General features: G+C 57.6%; 5 protein-coding genes across 5 annotated transcripts; 2 read left to right on the top strand and 3 right to left on the bottom strand.

The window, feature by feature from the left end:
- Window positions 1-522: 522 nt before the first annotated feature.
- CH63R_00321 (uncharacterized protein) lies at window positions 523-1,695 on the bottom strand (the record flags this gene model as incomplete). Its single annotated transcript, XM_018295296.1, has 1 exon — window positions 523-1,695. The coding sequence occupies one exon, from the start codon at window positions 1,693-1,695 to the stop codon at window positions 523-525; it is 1,173 nt and encodes a 390-aa protein (XP_018163658.1).
- Window positions 1,696-6,076: 4,381 nt separating this feature from the next.
- CH63R_00320 (uncharacterized protein) lies at window positions 6,077-6,880 on the top strand (the record flags this gene model as incomplete). Its single annotated transcript, XM_018295295.1, has 1 exon — window positions 6,077-6,880. One exon carries the CDS (start codon window positions 6,077-6,079, stop codon window positions 6,878-6,880), a length of 804 nt encoding a protein of 267 aa, XP_018163657.1.
- Window positions 6,881-8,039: 1,159 nt separating this feature from the next.
- On the top strand, window positions 8,040-11,001 carry CH63R_00319 (Vacuolar protein sorting-associated protein 35; the record flags this gene model as incomplete). The annotated part of the gene is made up of 4 exons (XM_018295294.1): window positions 8,040-8,176; window positions 8,370-10,566; window positions 10,625-10,771; window positions 10,837-11,001. 4 exons carry the CDS (start codon window positions 8,040-8,042, stop codon window positions 10,999-11,001), a joined length of 2,646 nt encoding a protein of 881 aa, XP_018163656.1.
- A 1,353-nt stretch (window positions 11,002-12,354) lies between these two features.
- Window positions 12,355-15,189, bottom strand: CH63R_00318 (PA domain-containing protein; the record flags this gene model as incomplete). The annotated part of the gene is made up of 1 exon (XM_018295293.1): window positions 12,355-15,189. One exon carries the CDS (start codon window positions 15,187-15,189, stop codon window positions 12,355-12,357), a length of 2,835 nt encoding a protein of 944 aa, XP_018163655.1.
- Window positions 15,190-17,544: 2,355 nt separating this feature from the next.
- On the bottom strand, window positions 17,545-18,098 carry CH63R_00317 (uncharacterized protein; the record flags this gene model as incomplete). The annotated part of the gene is made up of 3 exons (XM_018295292.1): window positions 17,545-17,774; window positions 17,859-17,881; window positions 17,995-18,098. 3 exons carry the CDS (start codon window positions 18,096-18,098, stop codon window positions 17,545-17,547), a joined length of 357 nt encoding a protein of 118 aa, XP_018163654.1.
- Between the last annotated feature and the right edge of the window lie 5,300 nt (window positions 18,099-23,398).

The following is a 23,398-nucleotide window of genomic DNA, read 5'->3' as shown; positions in this document are numbered from 1 at the left end:
CCCCAGTCTCCCAGCACATGCTAGCGGCGCCGCGTTCAGAGACGATACCGCGGTTGTGGGTGTGGGTGATTTGACGGAGAGTTGCCATCTCCCCAAAGAGACTGAATGGTTGAAGAGCATGCTATACAACGTCCTGACAGTCATTGCGGTGGCCGATGATACTGCGGCCTGGAAATCGCCAGCATCTGTATGACACCGGCTTCCAACACAGGGTGATCTGTTAGTGGAATAACGAAAAGAACAACAGCTGATGCGCATAGGCAGAAACAAGTTGAGGCGACAGGTATACTGTAGAAGCCTCGCTGAGGAAACAGGGTTGATTAGGTTTATTTCGTGTAACCGAATCTCAGTCTCCACGGACTGTTATTCTCTCCCAGAGTATTCTCTCCCAAGGTATTCTTTGACCCAGATGGCCCGAAAGCACACTCGTAATCCTATCGGTTGCACACAAAACGCCGGCGCTACATGAACCCAAAGACACACAAAACACATACCGAAACGACGCGAGCCTCGCGAATTACCTCACCACCGGAGAGGCCACCCCTCCTTCTCCCGGTACAGCGGCGGGCCCGGCATGTCGCCCTCCATCTCGAAGACGGCGTTGTCGTCCGGCAGCTCCTGCGGCCTCTCCAACGTCTCCATCTCCATGACCGCCGTCGAGTCGAGCTGCGTCGTCGTGCCCGTGCCCGCGCCCGTGGCGGCAACCGTCGCCGTCGGCGTGTGCGGCGAGTGCAGTGGCCCGTCCCCGACGACCGTCGTTCCTGACCCCGGCCGCGGCGACGTGATGTCCAGGGACGTCTTGCCGGACGCCGCCTTGTGCGCCAGCAGCGCCGGAGCCGCGAGGGAGTCCGACTTGGCGTCGCTGTCGTGCGCGTGGGCGCTGGCGGCCTTCTGCGCGTCCCGCCGCCGCCGTCGCCGCCAGAGGAGGACGAAGGCCAGGAGGGCGAGGGCCAGCGTCCCTGCGACCGAGCCGACGGCGATGGCGATCGTCGTGCCCACCGAGATGCCCTGACTGCCCCCTCCTCCCGTGCTCGACCCCTCCGGCGCCGCCGTCGCCGTCGACGTGGCCGTGGCCGTGGCGGCCGATCCGCTCGCTCTCGTTCCGGTTCCGCCTCCCGTCCCTGCCGATGACGCGGCCGTCGCTCCGCTGCTACCTGCAGCCCCCGTCGACGTCAGGCCCGTATACGTGGCCCCCGGGACCGTCGGGTCCGTCTCGAGGATGCTCAGGTCCGACGCCCGCCACCGCACCTGCACGGCAAACACCAGGGCGAGCTGCGACGTCGGCTGGTTGTCGCTGTTGTAGAAGGACGTCGTCGGCACCGTCGAGATGCACTTGCTGTACGCCCACGAGTCGGTGTAGCACGTGTGGCCCGTCGGGCAGCACAGCCGCGCCGTCTCGCCCTCGACGACGGGGCCGCCGAGGCGGATGCCGCCGTCCTTGGACGTGGCCAGCGACGTCGGGAACGCGCAGCCCTCGGTGTAGCCCGACGGGCAGATGCCCGGGGAGTAGTAGCCCCAGCTGTAGTCGTAGAGCTGGTGCCACGACGTCGGCATGCACACGACGCTCGACAGCGGCGGCGTGATGGTGTTTGTCCAGTACAAGTCCTTGCAGAAGTCGGGCGTCGTGAAGACGGTCGTCAGGGGCGCCGCGCCGCGCTGCGTCGTCAACGGGTTGGGGTCCGACGTGGTTGTCATGGCCGACCGTCGTCAGTGATGTTGATATTGATGATGATGATGATGATGATATTTGATGTTGGTGATGGATGCTCGGCTTTATGTTGTTTGCTGTCTCTGCGTGGGCGGCGTGTCTGTTGATCCACGCTGGCAGCCAAGAACAGGTTGATTCGTATAAGAATGGTCCCCAGATGTAGATGTTGGTTTCCCCCCCTTCGATGGAAGTCGAGTTTGCCTATCTGGCGGCTTCGTGACAATATGTCGAGCAAGTTTGACCGACTCCCCCCTTTTACTCCATGTCCCTTCCTCCTCTACAGATGACAGGGCGAGCGAGGATTGCTTCCCTTCCCCTTCTTTTTCTTCTTTTAAAATTCCCCGATATCAAAAAACGGGGTCGTTTGTGGAATGCTCCTGGTGGGATGACAGGTGGGGATCCGCGACTGTCCGTCCAGTGCGCGCACGCAAGCCGTCTGGGAGATTTTGATCGATGTTGAGAGGAACTTGGGAGTCACGGAGGGGGGCGAAAAAATGGGAGTTTGGTAGACGGTAGGGGAACCAGAGAGCAAAATGGACAAAAACAGGAGCACAGTCCAGTTGTCTAAGAGGGAAAACCCCATCAGTTTAGTTCCCGGTGTCCTGGGCAGTTTTCCCAAGTGTCCGATGGCCGGGGGAACCAAGGGTATCTTTCAGCTAGGGTAAACTAGATACTCTACCGATGTCACGAGTGAGTGAGTGATAGATAAGAGGCCAGCCGCCAGTGTACGGATATGCCAACCAACAACTGCTCTGCTGTTCTTGGGACTCTTGAGACCGCGGGAGGAGGCCGTCAGTCTCTTCGGTAGTGGCGGCTTGCGCGCCCGCGAGTCATTATCAGGCGATCAGGGGAATGCTCCACAGCCGTCATAAATGTCGTAATAACGCTCTAGGTTTCCAGTCTTTGCCTTTTTGCCCCCCTTCTCTTTGCTCGTTAGATCCCCCCTTCTCGTTAGCCGAGATGGAGAGTCGAGGAGCCGCTAACCGCTTAGTCGCCCGCGCTTGCGATGCTTGACGTTGCTCGCATTGGGTCCTGATCGGCGGAAGTGGAATGGGGGGATACGAGCGCTGGACCTGCAAAGCAACGTGTGCCGGCCGGTCCCTTTGAAGGCTTGATTCCAGAGGCCGCCGTTGGTGGGCCGCGAAACGGCGTTTTACGTCAGGTGGCGATGGCCTTTGGCATGGTTGTCGTTCTTTAAGGGCGGACGCTGGTGGGTTAATTGACTTGAAAAGAAAAGAGGGCGTTTGTCCACATCTCTAATCAAGGGATTGGCCGACACTCGAGACGCAATGTAACGTTAATCTATGCTAGGCTAGCCGTTGAAGAGACACTTCGGCTGCAACGGAGTAGTCCGCAGGTTGTTTTATGAATCCCCATCTCCCACGTCCTCGAGCGGTCGGTCATTCGCTGTTTAGGACGAAGAGTTGTGTACCACTTGCATTGGAAATAGGGTCAAGACAACAGAGAGCAGCACTCTCGGTCACTTCGCTGAAAGTGAGAGAGAGAGAGAGAGGGAGAGGAAGACGGAGAGTCACGTCCCGCAGACAGGTTTCCACGACGGCCATGCTTCAGGCAGACACGTAGAGAGTAAGGACTCTCTGAATGCCACGAGCCGGTATGTGAAACCCCATCTAGGATACACTGCAAATGCAAGACACACAACCCACCCACCCACCACCCACCAAACGGCCAAAAAGTCAAAAGTCGCCTATTGGTATCGTCCAATATTTGACACCTTGGCTTGGCAACTCTATTGGGATAACATGGTCAACGTGGTGTTCCCAACAAGGGGGTCTGGTCTACCTCGGCCCGGCCGTCTTCCACGGACACACACACACACACACACGGCTGCCCACCGCGCCCACACTTCTTGGGGCGCAGCGGTAACCCCTGAGGCGACAGGGGAATCTCGACTCTGCACAGCCGCCGTGCGTCTCTCTTCCGCGGTCTCCATCCCGGCACCCGGGGCGACACCACGAGAAAGCAGCAGCTGGATGGGGCAATACAGGTGGATGAGACTCAGAGAGGGAGAGGAAGGGGGGAGCTTGGCCAATTGGTGTCCACGAACGGACAAGACAGCCTTACTGGGCGTGTTTGTCCGTCGCAATTGTTTAGTGGGATCTTGCTCGCTGTGCGAATGTGGCAAGTTGAGTTGTTGTTGGTTGGGTGTTGTCGGCTCTACAGCACGATGAAACCCAAATTCCATGCTTGTTATTCGCAGCATCTAACCATTAACAAACCTATCTTATCTGTCCATCTATCTGTGTACAAATCATACCACGTGTCACTGATCCATCCATCATCGTCAACTCAATCAATAGATGAATGTCAACTAAGAAACACTCGATTCGTTGCTTCAACGCCATTCAATCTAGATACGTGCTACAAGCAAACGCACTTACTTACCAACAAGCCAGTCTGACAATGAAAACGAACGGGGTGAACGACGGACAGACAGCATCAATAGAGAAGGGGCAATTGACGAAAATGGGCACGAAAAAAAGTTTTGCTCTCAGGTGAGATAGAACACAAACAAAAGAAATGCCTCGTGGCGGAATCGAACCGCCGATCTTCTCATGACACTAGAGTACTAGTGAGACGCTATACCACTTAGCCAACAAGGCGCTGGGAGCGTGGAGCGAACCCGAGCTACAAGTAGCCTGCACACAACGAGCGACTTCCCCGCCATCATCAAAATTGGTCTCGGTCTGTTCAACTACGTGTCTTACTGTCTCTCACCTTGGCTTGAGACATTGCCGAACAGTAGAAGGGGTATTAATAGGGGCAGATCAAATTTAACATGGGTTCATGTGTATTTTGAATAGAGATGGGGATCTACCTGGAATGAGAGGAGCCTCTCTGTTGAACAGCCGCAGATAGGATATCTGGCAGGCAGTGGAACCAGACGGGATGAGACGCGTTTGCCCTGAAGTGTCGGCGGTCAACATGACACATTGTTTCTTTCCAAGTGCCTTTACTCCTCCAGCATAAGGATTTGGACTCGGGTGCATGGTGTGGAATCTGCTGCAACAACACCGGGCAGACGAACGAGAACGACCGGGGAGTATATCAATACCCATCAAACCATTCCATGCCACTATGTTCACTCACGACCGCTTTACAGTACTTCACAAAAGCCACCCAAGGATCTGGGTCGATGCAAAAGGTCCACGACAGATGGTGGGGGGGGGGGGCAGCAAGAGAACCCCCTCCCCTCCAGCTAGCTCGGACAAGTGCTGATGTGATGATTGATTTGAATCAATTATCACCCATCGTCTGACACGCGATCTCGACGCGCGACGGCAGGACACACTCGGAGGCTGAGTGTGGAGTCGAAAAGCCAAGCGGCGCCCCCGGTTCTCAACGACGATATGGAGCCCCCGATCGAAATCGAGACCGAGGTGTTGCGTGCGATTGGACCTGTGGACGGCCGGCGGCTGACTGAGCCGTGAGCGTGGTGTCCGCCGCACTTCGTCCCTAGTAAGCGGGCTGCTTATCGTGTTTCGCTTCTTCCTCGCCAAGAGAGACTCGAGAGTAAGCCGTAACAAGGAGACGGAAGGACGTCGAGGTGGGGGCGCAGGTCGGGTGTTGGACCGAGTGGCCTAGTTACGCATGGCGTGTGTTGGTGCACGAATGCTGCACATGTATCTGTATTTGGGGGGATCTCTGTTGGTGCAATGCAGCTCGGCGAGATGAGTCGGGGGCCGGGAGATCCACCCCCCGACCAGGGGACCTTGACGGCCACGGGCCGGAGTCTGTATCCAGTGCAGTAGTAGGCTGTCTGCCTGACGAGTATACGGTGCACGCAGCACAGCCAACGTCCAGCCGGGACGCAGTGATGAAGGACCAAAAAGTGGGAGAGTGAGTCAATGGGGAAGTGGGCTGTTTCCATCGGGCCTCGACGCCGCCTCGGAAGGATCAGCTGCGGGCGGTTGGCTCTGCTGATGCAGGGACGCCGGCGATTCTCATCCCCGAAGCCCTGGGGCGAGGGGGAAGGGAGGGGAGGGAAAGTCGTGTCCAGTTGGAGAGTTGGAGACAAACGCCAATGTCAGTCCAGCAGCACCTTGATGGATCCTCCCCCCTCTGCCCCTCGGAACGCGTGAGTGTACCAACTCGGAAAAGGTCGTCGCAGGGGAAACAGGAGGGGATGCCGGATGCCATAAGACCAGCCGACGGCGCACTTCGAGGCTATGGAGGAACCACGTTTGAACTTCTCCCGCATCTTCCTGGTGTTTCTCCCTCTTGTTCGCTGCCGTGTTGTGTGATTCACAGTCCATCTCATTTTCCTGTTCATCCACCTCCCCCCATTCTGACCCCGGGTTTCCACCCCCCATCGATACCCACCCACCCTCGACCCCACGCCACGATATGGATATGGACAAAGACCAGTCGCCTCTGATGCGGATTCCCGCCGAAATCCGCATCATGATTTACGAGCATCTCCTCGACGACGGAGGGGAGAAGAGGCTCGCTGTGCGCAACAAGGCGATGCACCAGCTGCCGGCGGGCATCCTCAAGACATACCGCCGCACGCCGTACCGCATCATCGAGAGGTCCCTCCACCGCCAGTGCTTCGAGACAACATACCACCTGGCGTCCGCGTCCAGGACGACGATGCACCCCGCCATCATGGCCGTCAACCGCCAGATCCACCGCGAGACGAGCCACATGCTGTACGGCCTCCACGGCTTCGACTTTGGCGGCGACATCGAGGCGGTCGTTCCTTTCCTCCGGGACCTGACGCCCGCGTCGCGCGCCATGGTCCGGGAGGTGACGGTCCGCAAGGACGGGCCGATGTACTATTGCGAGAGCGACCGGCTGGACTGGGCCAACATGTGCAAGTACCTACGGGGGCTCGACAAGATGATCCCGCGAGTGAGGGTCGTGGTCGAGGGCGGCAGGCCGACGGCGACGTGGGAGGGCCCCCAGAGGCTGGGCGTGTCGGACCTGCGACTGCTGGCGCTCATCAAGCACGACAGCATGGAATGGGTCGCGGAGCTGCGCAAGGTCGGGGGCATCGAGCAGCTCGAGATCGTACCCCGCATGCGCTACCTCGCGGCGCCGGGGACGACCGCGACGCTGCTGTTCGCGGCCTTTTCGGCCTCGATTGACACGGCGCTGGTCGAATTCCTGCGGACCGACTGCGGGCTGCCGGCGGCGGTTGGTTCCTGAATGTGTGGCCATGGATGACTGCCAGACTGGACAATGCCCCTTTTTTTTTTTTTGGCCATCTCGGGAAATCGGTGAAAACCAGCCCTTCTGGTGCGGGGGATGTTTTTTTAAACTGGGGCGACCACGCATGAGATAGGCGCACACTAACGAACTACTGGATGGGCGTTTCTTGGAGTTGAATTCAGGCGGACATGGCCACGGAGTTGAGGTTTGTTGGATTTGGAAATCAGTTGGTTCTCGCGGTGTGTACTTACTGTACGATAGGCATTCGTAAACGTAAAGGGATGCAGCTTCACTAGGTATTCATATGTCATGTAGGTAGTCGGCCAAGCTGGGTTAACCAAGAACTCCTCAACGATTGAATGAAGCCCTCTCTCTCTCTCTCACCGTGATCCCAAGAGTGACTGTGCCATGTTGACTGACATGGGTGGTGGTGGTGGTGTGGTGTTGATTGCGCTGCAATGTGGATAAATGGCCGAGGTGTGGGACCTTGATGGCAAAAGTTCTGGGCCCGGTCTGCGCCGCAGACTGAGGCAGCAAGCAAGGCCGGAGACCGGGATTAGTTCCGGACCGTGCCCCGCCTTGGCCGCATGATCAGTCACGTGCCACCGATGCCCCCGAGCTGGTCTTCACCTTACATAATCTCATTGTTAGGTAATCTCGCATCCAGGCAGCCCGATTCTCCGGCATGCCACTGGCAGGACCTGTCAGCAGGAGTGGACCTTCATACCAGCCAGTGGCCTTACGCCGAGCTCGCATCGCAGCACAGCACAGCACAGCACAGCACAGCACAGCACAGCCTGCCCCGGCCGACCTTACCTCACCAGAGAGCAGCACCTCCCTGTTACCTACCTACCTGCCAATACTGTTGTTACGTGCTGCCACTTACTGGCTAGAGACTCCGTCGTCAGCCTTTCTTCAACACACCTACGACCTATTCTCCCACCTCTTCCTGCAACCCGCGCCGCCGACGACGACGACGACACACACCGAAGCCTCGGTCCACGCATCATTGCGCAATCGTCCCGATTCCCTTTTCCCGTCCTACCGCACCGATCCGTCGTTTCTTCTCCCCTCCTCCATGAGCCGCTACTAGAAGATAAACCACCCCCCCTTACATCGCCTCGATCGATAGCTACCCCGCCGGCCCTACTTCGACATGTCTGCGACTCCCGTACCGCCCGAAGACCAGGCGCGCCTCTTAGAGGATGCTCTGGTCGCGGTACGCCAGCAGACCGCTCTGATGCGGAAATGCCTCGACACTCCGGGCAAGCTCATGGATGCTCTTAAGTGCTGGTACGTCATCATCATCATCCTCACCTTCCTCCTCCTCCTCCTCCTCCTCCTCCTCACCTGCCTTCGGATCACCGGAGAACCTCCTCGAGGGACGCCTTGCCTGCCATTCCGATAAGCCCCAATGGCCTGGACTAACCAATCGACTCCCCCCCGCGCACAGCTCCACCTTAGTCTCCGAATTGCGAACGAGTAGTCTCGGCCCCAAACAATACTACGAGCTCTACATGGCCGTCTTCGACGCCCTGCGATACCTCTCCGTCCACCTCCGAGAGAACCATCCCGTCAATCACCTCGCCGACCTGTACGAGCTCGTCCAATATGCCGGCAATATCGTTCCGCGTCTGTATCTGATGATCACCGTCGGCACTGCTTACATGTCTATCCCCGACGCGCCTGTCAAGGAGCTCATGAAGGACATGATGGATATGAGCAGAGGTGTACAGCATCCCATCCGCGGACTGTTCCTCCGATACTACCTGTCAGGTCAGGCCAGAGACTACCTCCCCACTGGTGACGGCGACGGCCCCGAGGGCAACCTGTCCGATTCGATCAACTTCATCCTCACCAATTTCGTCGAGATGAACAAGCTCTGGGTGCGCCTGCAGCACCAGGGCCACTCCCGCGAGCGCGAACAGCGAACGAGGGAAAGAAAAGAGCTGCAGCTCCTGGTCGGCAGCAACATTGTGCGCCTCAGCCAGCTGGTCGACCTCGAGACGTACAAGTCGGGCATCCTTGCGCCCCTGCTTGAGCAGGTCGTGCAATGTCGCGACGTTCTAGCCCAGGAGTATCTCCTGGAGGTCATCACCCAGGTCTTCCCCGACGACTTCCACCTCCACACCCTCGACCAATTCCTCGGCGCCGTCTCCCGCTTGAACCCGCACGTGAACGTCAAAGCTATCGTCATTGGGTTGATGGATCGTCTGTCCGATTACGCAGAGCGCGAGTCCAAGGACGAAACCGAGGGCGACCGAGCCAAGCTGGAGGAAGAGGCACTGGCAGCCTTGTTGGAAAAGACCAGCTTGAAGAACGAAGGTCGTGGCGCGTCCTCTGCGCCAGGGGGACACCCGGACGCCAACGACGAGCCCGGACAAGCCGCCGATCTCAGCCTCAACGGTGTTAACCCGACCAGCGAGAACGAAGCCCGCGCGGCAGAGGACCTCCCGCCCCCGGAGGAGCCGACCCCCTCGATCGCAGACACGGACGCTACTGCTGTCAACGGCGAAGGGGTCGCGCCGGAGAAGGGCATCCCGGAGAACGTTCAGCTCTACGAGATCTTCTTCAGCCAAGTCAAGAACCTGGTCGAGGCGCAGCACCTCCCCATCCAGGACACGATAGCCCTGCTCTGCTCGCTGACGAATCTGGCTCTCAACATCTACCCCGAACGCCTGGACTTCGTCAACCAGATTCTCGACTACGCAACCATCAAGGTCAGGGAGAACGCAAACAACGCCGATCTGCACTCGCCCCCAGCCCAGCACAGCCTTTTAGCCCTGCTCCAGGCACCCCTCAACCGATACCTTTCCATCTTCACCGCCCTCTCCCTCCCCACCTACGTCCCCCTCTTCCAGTCCCAGTCGTATCCGACGCGCCGTGCCGTCGCCGGCGAGGTGGCCCGCACCCTTCTCCGGGACCAAACTCGCATCTCGACCCCGAACCAGCTGGAGAACGTTTTGGAGGTGCTCAAGGTGCTCATTAAGGAGGGCTCCCAGGCGTCCTCCAACTATCCCGGTGTCGCGCAGCGCCGGGCCGTCGAGACGGACGAGACGATGGAGGAACAGGGCTGGCTGGCCAGGATCGTCCACCTCGTCGATGGCGAAGACAACGACACACAGTTCCGCCTGCTGCAGATGACTCGCAAGGCGTACTCGGAAGGCAACGAGAGGATCCGTACGACGACGCCCCCGCTCATCACCGCCTGCATGAAGCTCGCAAGACGTTTCAAGGCACGCGAGCACTACGAGGATAACTGGGAGACGCAGAGCAACGCGCTGTTCAAGTTCATGCACTCCGCCCTCAGCACCCTGTATACTCGTGTCAACGGGGCCGGCGCGGCCGAGCTGGCCTTGCGCCTGTTCTGCGCATCCGGCCAGACGGCCGACATGGCGGGCTTCGAGGAGGTGGCCTACGAGTTCTTTGCCCAGGCGTTCACCGTCTACGAGGAGGCGATTTCGGATTCAAAGGCACAGTTCCAAGCCGTCTGCGTCATTGCGACGGCACTGCACCAGACGAGGAACTTTGGCAAGGAGAACTACGACACGCTCATCACCAAGTGCGCCCAGCACGGCAGCAAGCTGCTGCGGAAGCCCGACCAGTGCCGCGCCGTCTACCTCGCCAGCCACCTGTGGTGGGCCACGCCGATGGCCGTCTACGGAGAAACGGACGAGACTGGCGTAAGTCAAGCATACCCTACGGCGGCGGGTTCAGATCTTGAAGCTGACAAATTCACAGTTGTACCGGGACGGCAAGCGGGTGCTCGAGTGTCTCCAGCGAGCGCTGCGCGTCGCCGACTCTTGCATGGAGACGGCGACGTCGATCGAGCTCTTTGTCGAGATCCTGGACCGATACGTCTACTACTTTGACCAACAAAACGCGGCGGTGAGTCTTGTCAACGTGACAGCCCATGCATCATTCATCACTTTGGAGACTAATCATCAGCACAGGTCACGACCAAGTATCTCAACGGCCTCATCGAGCTCATCCACTCCAACCTCGCCGGAAACCAGCAGGACTCGGCCTCGGTCGAGAACAGCAAGCGCCACTTCTACCATATTCTCGAGAGCATCAAGGGGCGGCAGTACGAGGGCGTCGTTCTCTACCCGAAATGAGCGAGGCGAGGGCCGCTTGGGCTTGAGACCACACCCACTTTACGGTTCATGATGTGCCATATGAGACCAGGGGAGAATGTAGCGAAAGGTACGAAACGAAGGGGCAGTGATGCTTTTTCTTAATACAGGGTGCACGGTCACCGTGCAAGCCGCACCGCAGAGGCCAGCGTACGGCGGGGACGATGGCCTCGAAGACGAGGGGCATGGAAGACGTGTTCATACGATAAGCGCATGCAACGATGGACGGGGGGAGAGGAGGGGGTGTTGGATGGGAGCCTAACGAGGAGGAGATAAAAGCTTCTGCATGCGGCCCGTAGCCTGTTAGTTGTACATATGTGTACGTCTTTTTCCATTGAAGCGATCCAACTTTTTCTGCTATTATATTGCATTGCCGCAATGGATGGGTTCTTTGGATGCTTCAGAAGTGTCTGTATATGGCATTTCTCGACGTGGTTATGGATGTTGCACTCTTGCAGAAGACATAATACCGTTCTCTTCTATCCCGTCCATCTCTACTGACGCCGGCAGATGTCCCGTGGGGGTTCGTTCATTGGCAGCCAAACTCCGTGAGGAGAAGATGAGGGAGGGTGAATGGAACGCTTTTGGGCCCAACCCTTCCTTTTCTAATGTCCTTCGTGGCGATTATTCTCGCCAGTTTTCTTTTCTCTTTTTTTGTTTTTTGCCCCCCGCGAACGCTCGGGACGAGAGACCAGGCAAAATACGTCAACATTTTGTTTTTGGGAATCTGCTACTACCTCAGACACGCCCCCCTTCCCCCCTTCCCCCCACCCCTCCTCCGTCGGACGAAAGGACATATCCCACACCTCCTCCAAAAGTTCCTGACGGTTTAGGATAAAAGAAAGAATCAAGACGCAAGATTTGACAAGCGGTAACCCCCCCCCAAAACTCCTTGCAATGCCGGAAGATATATAAACAGACTCATGCAAAGGGATAGGCGGACGGGGGATTGGGGCGTCCCGACGACGCTGCTTCTTCCCTTGCCACAGCAAAATTGAGACCCGAAGATGTCCCCGAGAGCAGAGAAAGAGCAAACGGAGACAAAAAGGAAAAACAAGAAAAAACAAGAGGAATTTATGTTGGCGAGTTAATGCCGTAGCGGTGTAATGCCGGCCCCTTCAGCAGTAGTAAAAGGGGAGGGGGGGCATACAATGCTCACGCTTTGGATGGATGCATAGTCGTAGAGAGGAAAGATAGAAGAAAGAAAAAAGAGGAGGGAAACGTCCTCGAGGCATGGAACCACAAATGCCGCAAATGGAAAGAAAAAAAGTGACAGAATAGACAGCTCGACTACAAGCGAGGGCCAAGAGCGAGAGGCACCGGATGGTCCGTCCTTCAGCTGCTCTCGGCGCCCTTCTCCCACTCCTGCAACGTCGCGGTCGCGTTCAGGATGATGCGCGCCGTCTTCTCGACGAGCCGGCTCGCGAGATCCCAGTCGCCGGCCTCGACGGCGTCGCGGATGCCGGCGAAGGTGACGGGCTTGCCGCCAGACCAGGCCTGGGGTCCGAAGATGACGTGCTTGAACTGAGGGCGGTTGGGCATCTGGATAGCGTCAGCATATCGTCTATCAAATGGCATGTTTTCTTTGCCACGGGGGAAGGCAGAATGAGAGGGCAGACTTACACCACCGCCTTGTTCGAGGTCGAGCAACGCCGTCTCAAACTCGGCCATGCGGTTGTTAAACTGGAGGCGCTTGTCGCCCATGTCGCCCGACTCCCAGCCGCCGCCGCCCATGACGGTGCTCTCCCACGTCATCTCCCACATGGAGAAGCCCTTGAGGTTCGTCTTGACGGCGCCGACAAGTTTCTTGAGCGGCTCGAGCGAGAACTTGTCCTGCTGCGCGCTGGCGCCGCGATGCTCACAAAAGTTGGACAGGTCATTGACATAGCGCTCGATGCGGTCGCCGTAGCCCACCATGTCGAACGGCAGGATGGGCTTGTCGGCAAGCTCGAGAAGCAGGAGGCCGACGACCTGGCCCATCATGGAGTGGTACGAGAAGTCCGGGTCGCCTATGCGGTTGACCCATTCGTAGTTGTCGTAGCTGGACTGGGCGGGGAAGCGCGCGCCCCGGAAGCCGAGGTCGAGCGAGCTGGTGCCGACAATGTTCTGGAACGGCACGTAGTCGCCGCCCATGCCGAGGTCCTCCAGGTCGGCCTCGCGCTGGTCCCAGAGGCCGCGCAGCGTGGTGTTGAGGTTGGCGTCAAAGACGCGGTCGATGACGCGGTAGACGGACTGCTTGAAGACGGGCGACCCGGCGGCGCGGAACTCGGTGCCGGCGACGGCCGAGTCGAGGTTGATGTAGGCAAAGGCGTTCTGCCGGAGCTGCTCCTCGTTGCGCTCCACGAACTCGGTCGAGCCGATCATGTTGTACTCCTCGCCGTCCCACGACATGAACTCGATGCTGCGGAGCGGGCGCCAGCCCTTGGCCACAAGCGAGCCGAAGATGCGCGCCATCTCGATCATGATGGCCGTGCCGGAATGGGGTTCGGTGGCGCCAAAGGACCAGGCGTCGCGGTGGTTGCCGATGATGATGGACTTTTGGTCCTGCTCAATGCCCTCGATCTTGCCGTAGACGTTCCAGATGCCCTTTTCCTGGACCACGTCGTTGTCGTTCTTGAGGCGCACGACAGGCGACGACAGGTTGCCGGTCCACCATTCGGCCACGTCTGGAACGCCTCCCGCCCACTCTTTGGGCACCTGCTCGCCGTGGCCCTTGAGATGCTGCAGCAGAATCTGGGCGTCGCGCCAGGCCAGGGGCAAGCTCGGGATCTTGACCAGGCCCTTGCTCTCCTCGGGCTTCATGCGCGGCAGGTTCTTCTTGCTCTCCCAGCCAGGGGTCAGGGGGTCGCCGATGACCCAGTTGGACAGCGCGACGGTGCCTCTCTGGACGCCGTCGGCAGGCATGAAGCGGCCGTTGGGCGCGACGTCGCCGAGCCGGAAGCCGTCGTCGGCCGGGTCGCTGTAGACGATGCATCCGGCGAAGCCGGCCTCCTCCGCGGCCTTGACCTTGAGCGCAAGGACCGAGTCCGGCCCGTAGTAACGGACGAGGGCGATGGCGCCCTTGGTGTCGATGCCGCTGTCAGCCAGCTTTTTGAAGTCGGACCTCGCGCCGTAGTTGGCGTAGATGAGGGGCCCCTTCACGTCTCCCGACTTAGAGTGGCCGTGGAACACAAAGGTCTGATGCCCCGCGGACTCGCCTCCGATCTCCTCCTCTTCGAGCTTGGCCGTCCACTTGGGCTTTCCGTCGTCGCCGAGGATCTCGACGGCGCGTCCTCCGGCCTTGGGGTAGTTCAGGTATACGTAGTACTCGTCGACGTTGACGTAGTCCAGTCCGGCTCTAGTGAACATGGATTCGACGTCCATAGCCAGCGCGTAGTCGCCCTCGGTTCCTGCCATGTGAGCGTACTTTGTGTAATGGGCGACGGAGGCCTTCATCCTGCGGTCCTCGACGTTGCCCTGGACGTAGGCGCGTACGTCTTCGGGGTTGAAACGCAGGCCGCCGTTCATGCGCCTGGCCATGCTGGTGAAAAGATCGCTCATGAAAAGGGCGTAGAGGATGCCCATGACAAAGACAATGGCGAAGACGCGGGCGAAGATGATAATGGCCGTCCGCGCCTTGTCCTTGTCCCACTGCGGCAGTGTGATCCGCGGCCTCGTCGTCGTCGTCGTTGTTGTCGTCGTCGTCGTCGCATTCGCATCGTTGGTATCGTTGGGGGTTTCGTTGGGGCCGGAGGGCAGCCGGATGGTCGGGCGCAGGCTTGGCAGGCGCCATCGCCAAGAGCGCCATCGTGGCAAGGAAAGGGAGAAGGGTATCCGTTTCCCCCACAGTAAAGGGCGTGACCCGTCGCCAGGTTCTCCTATTTCCAGCTCCTGCATCTCTCTCCGGACGTAGGCAGTCTCGTCGCCATCATCGTCGCTGCCCCATGCGCTGTCTTCGTCGTCGGTCTCGACGGTCGGCGGGCGGTAGCGGTTCGGGCGGCGGGAGGACGTGGCCTCGCCATTCCTGTTGAGCAGAGATTGCGACTCGGTCTCGGACCGGGAGCGGTCGTCTACCGGGGAGCGCGGCATTTGCCATTCGGTAGGGTCGGCCGGGCCGCTGGTGGCAAGGGCCTCATCATAGCTCGGAATTGGCGGTACGGACTCGTAGTGATGGTCGCGATCCGAAGGCATGGTCACGGTCGTCGCCGGCGGCGGGGGAGGAAATCAGCGGGATGTGGCGTCTAGAAGGAGGTGATTAGGCGGCGGATGGAGGCCTGTTTGCGAACATGCGTCGTCGAAGTCCAAGGGAGGCGTAAAGAGTGGTATCAACTCGGTCGAGCTCAGTCGAAGATGGTGAGGAGAAGGGAACGAGTGAGAGTGAGAGAGAGAGAAAGAGAGAGAGAGGGAGCGGTAGAAAGCTGCGGCAAGCAATGCAACGCAATCGAACAAATGTACTATAACGGAAGAGAAGGGGGGCCCATGGATACTGCTGCTGGGCAAGCAGACAGACATTGACCGGGTCGACGAGAATTAGGGATAGGCGGAGAGAGTGGGTTTGCACAATGTCATTCCCGGCGGGCGACAAGTCTAAGAAGGACTGGGAAAGGTCGGGTTCGGCGATGGTAATGGTGTGGTGATGATGTCGACGTCGAGACACGAAAGTTCGTGATTTGGCATGGATGGATGGATGGAAGTGCCCTCCGTGCGTGCGGCAGCGCAGTGGCAGTGGTCCAGTGCCAGTCAGTGAGTGCAGCCGCAGTTAGCGTGTGGCCTTACCTGTACAGAGACCGACCGACTGTCCGTCCTCAGTGGCCAATCACAGGTGCCGAGTGCCGTCTCTGGGCGCTGGAAAGGGAGGGGATCGGCTTACGCGGATTCGTCGATTGTGGCTGATGACATAATCAAGACCGCAATTGCATGCACAGTATGGAAATGGATACAGCGTGCGGATAAGACCTCCTAGGGCGAGTGAGAACGGTTGATTATGTCATTTGCACCGCCACACTCGTCTACAGGTAGACACCAACCACACGACGGATACATGCATACCCACTCGCCTTACAGAGTACTCACTCACCTTGCTTGCTAGGTAAGGTAATGGAGGGATTTGATCCACAGCAGCCCTGCACAGGTAGCATCCCTGCCTGCCCCTTTTTGTCTCTCAAACCATGGTTCTAATCGTAGATAACGAGACGACACAAGCAGGTACAGAGTACAAAGGAATGCTCTGTACCTGCTTGGGCCACTGTACATCGATACGTACTCTTTCCTGTCAGTCGAGGAACCCCCCCCCACCACAAATTACCCCCCGCTTTCCACTGGCAGCCACCTGTCCCAATTTCCATCTCACCCCTGCTTCCCTGCTTCCAGCTGCCCTGCGCAAGTATCTCACCTCAGTCTCGGGGACTTACTTACATTTCCATCCGGGTGACAGGTCGGTCCGGCTCCGGAGCGGATCGGCCCCAAAGGATCCGCACGATGGATGATGGATCAGGTCCCCGTCCACGCTGCGCAGTCCATGTCCGCCTTGTGAGACACGGCGACACGGCGAACCGCCGACCCGGGACGCGATCGCCATTTCGTTTGTTCCCCCCAGGATCCATCTCTCAGTCCCGATATCACGTGCATTGCCGTCCATCCTGCTTTATCGTGTGCAATGGAGCAGTATCACCGTCACCACCAACACCTGCAACATCCGTCCGTGTCGCAATTGGGAGTGGGAACCAACCGACGTCTACGGATAGCAAAGCACTCTTCTGTTCGACACCCAACGGCTTTTCTTGATATGTACGGAGCATCACGTATGCCAGCCACTCTTTGATGGTCTCAGTCGACAACGATGCCTCTCGGAGTCGCGACAGACCGCAATGGGCGGCAGCAACAAGCCTACACTGTACACGACGACTTTCGAGAGCCGAACGCCAGTCTAGCCTGCAACTCTCGCTCCGACTAGCATTGCATTGACTGCTGTCGCCGCCTTTCGAACGGTCACCGCGATGATATCCACACTCTGGGTCGATGCCATCCAAACGTATCATCTGGCCCCTCTGGAGATGGCCATGACCGTGTCCCGCGAAACGTTTCGCTGCTGCACGGCAGTTGCACGGATTCCCTCTGCAGCCATGACAGCACATTAAACGTCTGACTTGGTTTCCGGGAGGAACACTGCGGGGCCGACATGCGAACGGGAAACCGAGGTCAATCACGGTCGTCCCGCTGGGTCTACGCAATCATTGAGACGAGAGCAAGAGCCAGGTTTGTGGACAATCTGCCGTCCTCTGAATGGCCGGCCATTGGTGCCACATCCATTGCGAGCTATCCCAGACGTGTAAATAAACCGTCCTACCGAAGCGGTTGCCCTGACCTCCAAGCCAGCCCCGAACGCCAGCGCCGTTTGCTGTTCCCCTCTCATAGAATTCCGGAAAAAACAAAAACACCCGTAAACAATGCAACGATTTCCCCAAAACGAAACCAAACGGAACCGCGGCGCCTAACCCCGACGAACCCCGCCCGAGCACCCTTACTGATGATACTGTCCATCAACAATCACACCCTGACGCCCTTGACAATCGCCATCTGCACCGTGTCGTTGCTCATCAGGCAGGCCAGCTCCAACGTAATGGCGTGGTGGAAGTAGGCCGCCATCGTCCCCGGGCTGCAGCCCGCCTCGTTCCTCGCCGACTCCTCGACCAGCTCCGCCATCGGGTACCCCAGCGACAGCCGTCCGATGATCAGCTGGTTGGCCTGTATCACCAGCGGGAGGTCCGGGTACCAGTCTAGATAGAATGGGGAGCACGTTCGCCCCCTTGCGTCAGTCCTCGTTCGGGCGCGTCATGCCAGCAGTTGAAGTCTCGACGAACCTCTGTCAAAGATGAAGTGTCTCCTGCAGGCTCCGGATGTCAGCGGCGAGGCTCATGTTTCAACACGAGCCAGGGGGGTTTTGGTGTTGGCAAGTGCCTCAGAGGAAGGGGAGGGGCGGCAAAGGGGGTTTCTTACGCCTGTTCTCCTCCCGCTGCCGCTGCCGCTGCTGCTGCTGCTGCTGCTGTCCAAGTGCTCGAGCGGCTCGAGCCGCTGCAGTTGCTCTGTGCTCTGCCTCGCATGTTTTTGGGGTGGGTGGGTGGTGATGGTGGTGGTGGTGATGTTGTTGTACAATCTTGCAATGATCAGTGGTAATCAACTGTAAGTGATCTGCCGCCGGTAAAGGATGCACGTTCGACAGGCAGACCTCGCATTACTACTGCCTCGTCCCGCAGAAAGTCTACACGAACCTGGAGGGAGACCCCTCCAAGAAGTACTTTTTTGCATTCCGCTGCCCGGGACGTCTGTGGCGGGCGTGCAAAACCGTCGGGCGTGAGCGTGTTTGAGCAGGTAACGACCCGATCGGGAATGGTCCCTCTTTTAATTCTTGTTCAAATCCGACTCCAACCCCCTCTGACTAAAGTTGCGACTCGAACCGCGTGTGAATACTTGCTCAGCCAAAACGCACCAATAGGGGGCTTCTTCACGCAACGACTCAAGTCCTCTGCGATTACTGTCTTTGCAACCTCTCGCAACCATCTGGTAGTTGCGAGTTGCCGGCATGCTTTATTGTCGTGGTTGCTCCCCCGGCTTCCGCCATCCCGGAGGCACGCCTTGGTCGGATCGGGAATGTAGCCCGGCCCTTTGCGATTCGGGCGCGGCGTCGTCCGGGTCGTCGGCGGGACTCCCGGGGGCTCGAGACCGCTTTGTACTCTGTGTTCCCTCGTCTCTCGTCTTTGCGGGCGGGATCTTTTCGCGATCGGGACCATTTTCGATGGGTCGGTTACGGTTTGCCCGCACCCCGAAATCGTACGACTTTTGTTTTTTCTTTTTTTTTTTCTCCCCTTTCCCGCCGCGACTAGAAACGCTGGCCAGCCCATCCGATCCAGCGCAAACCAGCGGGGAAGGCTACCTTGCTAAAGGGCCCAAGCAGGTGGGATCCAGGGAGCCGGGGAGGGCTTCTGATTCGTTTGTATAGTCCTTCCCGGGGTCGTTATTGGCTCGTTTGTCTCGTATTTATGCCGTACGCCCGTCCTCGTTACCCGTCCGTGTATAGGATTCTGTAAAGAGATGTGAGACATCGGGTATAGGGTTCCCCGTAGTTTGGTTCGAACCGGGGGAACGACCGTACGGGGGGATCGCTTTGGTCGCCGGTTCGGTCCGCGGAGAAGCTGGTTTTTCGCCGGCAACGACCAACAAAACGCAGAATGGACCTGGATCTCAGCAATTAGCTACGAGTGCTACTTTATTCAAAGGAATTTCTGCTTGCCATGCTGTTTGTTGAAAATGGGGTTGCTTCTTTAAAACTCGGCACCAGAGCTACCCAAGTCGACAACTAAACGCTTTATGCTTCTGCAAAACAAGTCAAATGGGGGAGGTTTTTGAACGGGGGATAACTCACTGCCACCGCTTAGTTGCCGAGGAATGGATTTTTTTTTCGTCCATGTTCGTCCATGATCCAAAGGTCTAAAGCAGTCGAAATCTCGGTCTTTGGGCGCTTTCGCTCCTTTCGATGTCTCAAAGTCGACAACTGGGCAAGGAAAACCAAGCAAGTGCCGCGCGTCTTCTTCTATTCAGGTCTTGGGTAGTTCTTTTCGTTAAATATCGGAAACAAAAAAAGGACTTCGTCCGTAAGCCCAAAATTCTTTCCAGTCTCGAATCTAAAGCGTGTAACCAGCCGCTGCTGTGAGCCCGGATTTGTGATTTGCTCGTGATCGAACGGCCTTTCGAGTTCTAATTTGTCGCTTCTCGTTATCTTCTTTCCTTCGAAGTTTGCCGGCCCTTGGAAATCCATACCATTTTGCTTCCGTGTTTACCTTGATAGCAAACATCATAGATCGGCTTTCGGTTGTCCCTGCTGACGCCAGGGCAGAGCAGTGCCGGTTCTGGTCCAGGTCGCCTCTCGTTGACTGTTCAACTCCAAGTTTTAGAACCAGTTCTTGGACGCTTGAAAGACCGCCGAGTCATCAATTGACGACCCTTTTTCCACTCATGTCTGGGCTTATATAGGCAGCAACGGCTATAGAGAAGCCGCCCAATGCTCTTCGCGCTTTGGCGTCTTGCTGCCGTTTATGGTGATGATCGAGTTCGGATGCTTCAGAAAATTCACGATCGGTGGAAATCACGGTTATTGATTCGAATCGAACTAAATTTGTCTCTATCCAAAGTGGCTCCTCTGTTAGAATGGGCTCCACGGGGCTTTTGTTTTCCGAGTAGACGGCTGGCGTACCTATTTCATTGCTTGTCCTAGAGTGTAATGATGATTTCGATGAACACCTAAACAAGAAAAAGAAACATGAGCCACGCGGCGTGTTGTCAGAACCACCCACGTTCCTCGCGGGGAGGTGGGCATTGTTGCTGATACGCCTGGGATCCAGCTACTGATTCCATTTCGCCTCGACTGGGTTCAAGACCTCAGTTATAACAGCCGCCGCCCCAGCAGGTGAAAGCTGCCAGAAGGTGGATAGAAACAAAAAGAAAACCACTCTCAGGGACTCGTTCGACCGTTCGATCGATGGCCGTGAAACCTCGACTCCGGTCTGGACCGAAGAATTGGTGATGGCGAGTGCGTAGAACACTAGGTACTGACCAGGGCAATTTCAAAAGTCTGCCTACAACTTAGTAATTAGCTCGACGGCCAGCAGTCTGACAGGGTAGCCGGAAACACTGGCGCCCCCACGGCTTCGCAACCATGGGGAGCTGCTCCCGGCAAAGGGACGGTTAAAGAGGCGAATATAACAGTTTTGTATCAGACAGAGCAGTGGTGCGTGTTTGGGTCAACCAACAGACATGGCAACGACCCGACAATACTATAGCAAGAAAAAGAAAGGAGGACTGGGGGGGGGGGGGGGCTGGGATGCAGATATGCTCGGTGGTTATGACCGGATGAAGAGCCTTTCTGACGCTGCTAGTGTCCGCCAGGGACTCCGCTCATCTTCGTAGGCGGGATGGGATCCCTTCAGCTATCAGCACCGCCGCAACTACGGGCCCGCTGCTCGCCATGCCCCCCGTCCTTTTTTCTGTTTTTGTTTTTTTTCGGCACTCAGGAGAAGCCCGTCTGTTGCCTTGGTTGGAAACCCGTCCGAACAATCGCCCACCCCGAAGGGAAAAGATTCTCGACGGGGGGTTTCCCAGAGCTGAGTAGTACAAGCGGCGGGTTAGTTGGTTTTGGGGGGAAGGGCTAGACAGCCCCGTCCTTCTGGAAATGGAAGCACGTCAGGGAGGTGTCAAGCTCGAAGTGAAGCGTGGGCGATGGGACGACACCGTTCAGGGGAAAGGGGGGGGGGGGGGAGGGGGTTGACGAGGGAGAAACTGCGATGCGGCTCGATCGCCCCGGAAGTCCTGGAAGCAACACTGTAAAAAGAAGAAAAAGCCCTTAGGCCCGGTTAAAGATTCCCAAGAAGAACATCATGGCGAAGGCCATTGCCGGTTCCCGATTCGCCCTACAGGAGTCTGAGACGAAGGCCGGCTGCGCAAGACCTCGTGAGAAAAGCTTCGGATTAGGGAGGGGGTGGAGGGGGAGGGCAGTTGAGTAAGGCACGGTATCACCACACACACACCGGCAGAGGCCAACAACCGCATGTCTTTGCGCCGAGGACTTCTTTTCTCCCGTGCGATATGCCGACGTGTCAAGCGCGGGATGGATCACATCAAAGCGCTGGCGGCGGTGCCAGGCCCAGATGAACCGTCTGTTCACGGACACGGCCGTTACGAGGAGCGGGAGGAGGTCCGAGATGTATACCAATTTTTTTTTCTTCAATTCTTCTTCTCGATTTCCTTCGCCTGCCCCATATAGGGAGGGTACCACACAGACTCTGATCCTTCAGCGAGGTCATGCGGGGGATTGACGAGATCTTCTGTCCCCATCGGGCCATCAATTATCATCATTCTTGACCCTTTCGGGGATGGGAGACGAGGGCTCATCGACACCCCCCGATGGGCTGGGCTTTCCTCCCACCCCTGAACATTCAGATGATGGCGGCGGCCGTGAAAAACATCACATCACGCATCCAATGGAAAGGAACCGCACTCTTGGCTGGCGGCGGCAATGAACCGGAAACCAAACGCGAGAAATCCGTTGTATCTCGGTTAGTGGTTCCAGCGGTCTGTCGAGGTCTGTGATACCGGCCTCTCTTTTGTGTGTGTGTGTCTCTCTCTCTCTTCTCTCCATCTCCCTCCCTGTTTTTCTCTATTGCCGACGCCAGCAAGCAAGCGAGTAAACTGACATGCATGGCCCGAGAAAGCACACATAAGCCATGAGATTCTTCAACCTGAGCCCAGCGAGTCAACTGGCATGCTGTCCCACACACCCGTTCCACCAAGGCACAAGCCCACTAAAAAAATAAAAAAAAAAACCTGCCCATACGAAGGCCCTTTACAGCAACCCTGGGGGGAGTTTTGCCCCCGTGGAAAAACATTCATAGTTGGGGAACTCTCGTCTCGCGCCGGCAGTCCGGGGGGGGGGGAATGTTGCTCGGCTCTTTGTTTCGTCAAACTCTTGTTTCGTCAAACTCCTGTCGTTTTTGTTGTCTGGCGCCGAAGTCTATCACGAGTCTGAGGAGCCGGAGAGACAGAGGGAGATGGAAGGAAAAGAGATGGTGTCGCACACCAATAGACCATCCATATTCTTGTCCCACTTGGCCTTGTCGTCCGTTCACAAACCATCTCTCTCTCTCTCTCTTCGTAGGGGGGAGGGGAGGGCAGGGCTTCCATACCCTGAAGCCAATGCTCACTTCCACGTCCCAGATGACGCGCCGTCGGCCACCACCAGTCTCCAGACCGCCCTGAATCGTCTCACAACTCGGTGCACTCGGGGACATAGTCGAGAGCAGGTGTCAACGGACCAGTCCACCGTTTTGTCTGTGGAGCACTCCGAACTACGGACATCAGTCGAAAGGCCTCTGGAAAGGTTTAAGACAAGGTGCCCCCGAGGCCCCCAAAGTAGTTTGAAGGGAGTGAGAGGGGCAAAAGGGGGGGGGGGGGTGGCATGTTTAGCCGCTTTAGCGCTGGGTGTTGGCACGAATCTGGAACCCGCTAACCTGACACGAGCACCGCGAGCAAAACTGGCACACGGGCAAGTTACAACGTGTGGATGATACGTTTCCTTGGGAAAGCTTCAACTGGGAGGGATTTCCCGAGGTATTACACTAGTGACTGCTGGTTGATTGTGTGGCTAGATGAGGGAGACTCCGTCGATGAGCCAGCCAGCCTGTTAGTTGAGAAGGCCAAGCGGACGACGATATGGGGTTTCTATTCTTATTTTTATTATTTTTTTAGTTTCTTTGTCTTGTACCTATACACTAGAAATGCCGGTAAAGTTTGATCCCCCCCCCCCCCCCCCCCCCCCCAAATTTCTCATCCAACGGAGGTCAGTTGCGGATTG

Source organism: Colletotrichum higginsianum, chromosome 1 (assembly GCF_001672515.1).
Source record: "Colletotrichum higginsianum IMI 349063 chromosome 1, whole genome shotgun sequence".
NCBI lineage: Eukaryota > Fungi > Ascomycota > Sordariomycetes > Glomerellales > Glomerellaceae > Colletotrichum > Colletotrichum higginsianum.
Note: the sequence above shows the minus strand (reverse complement) of the source record. Positions and strands in the feature narration are given on the sequence as shown.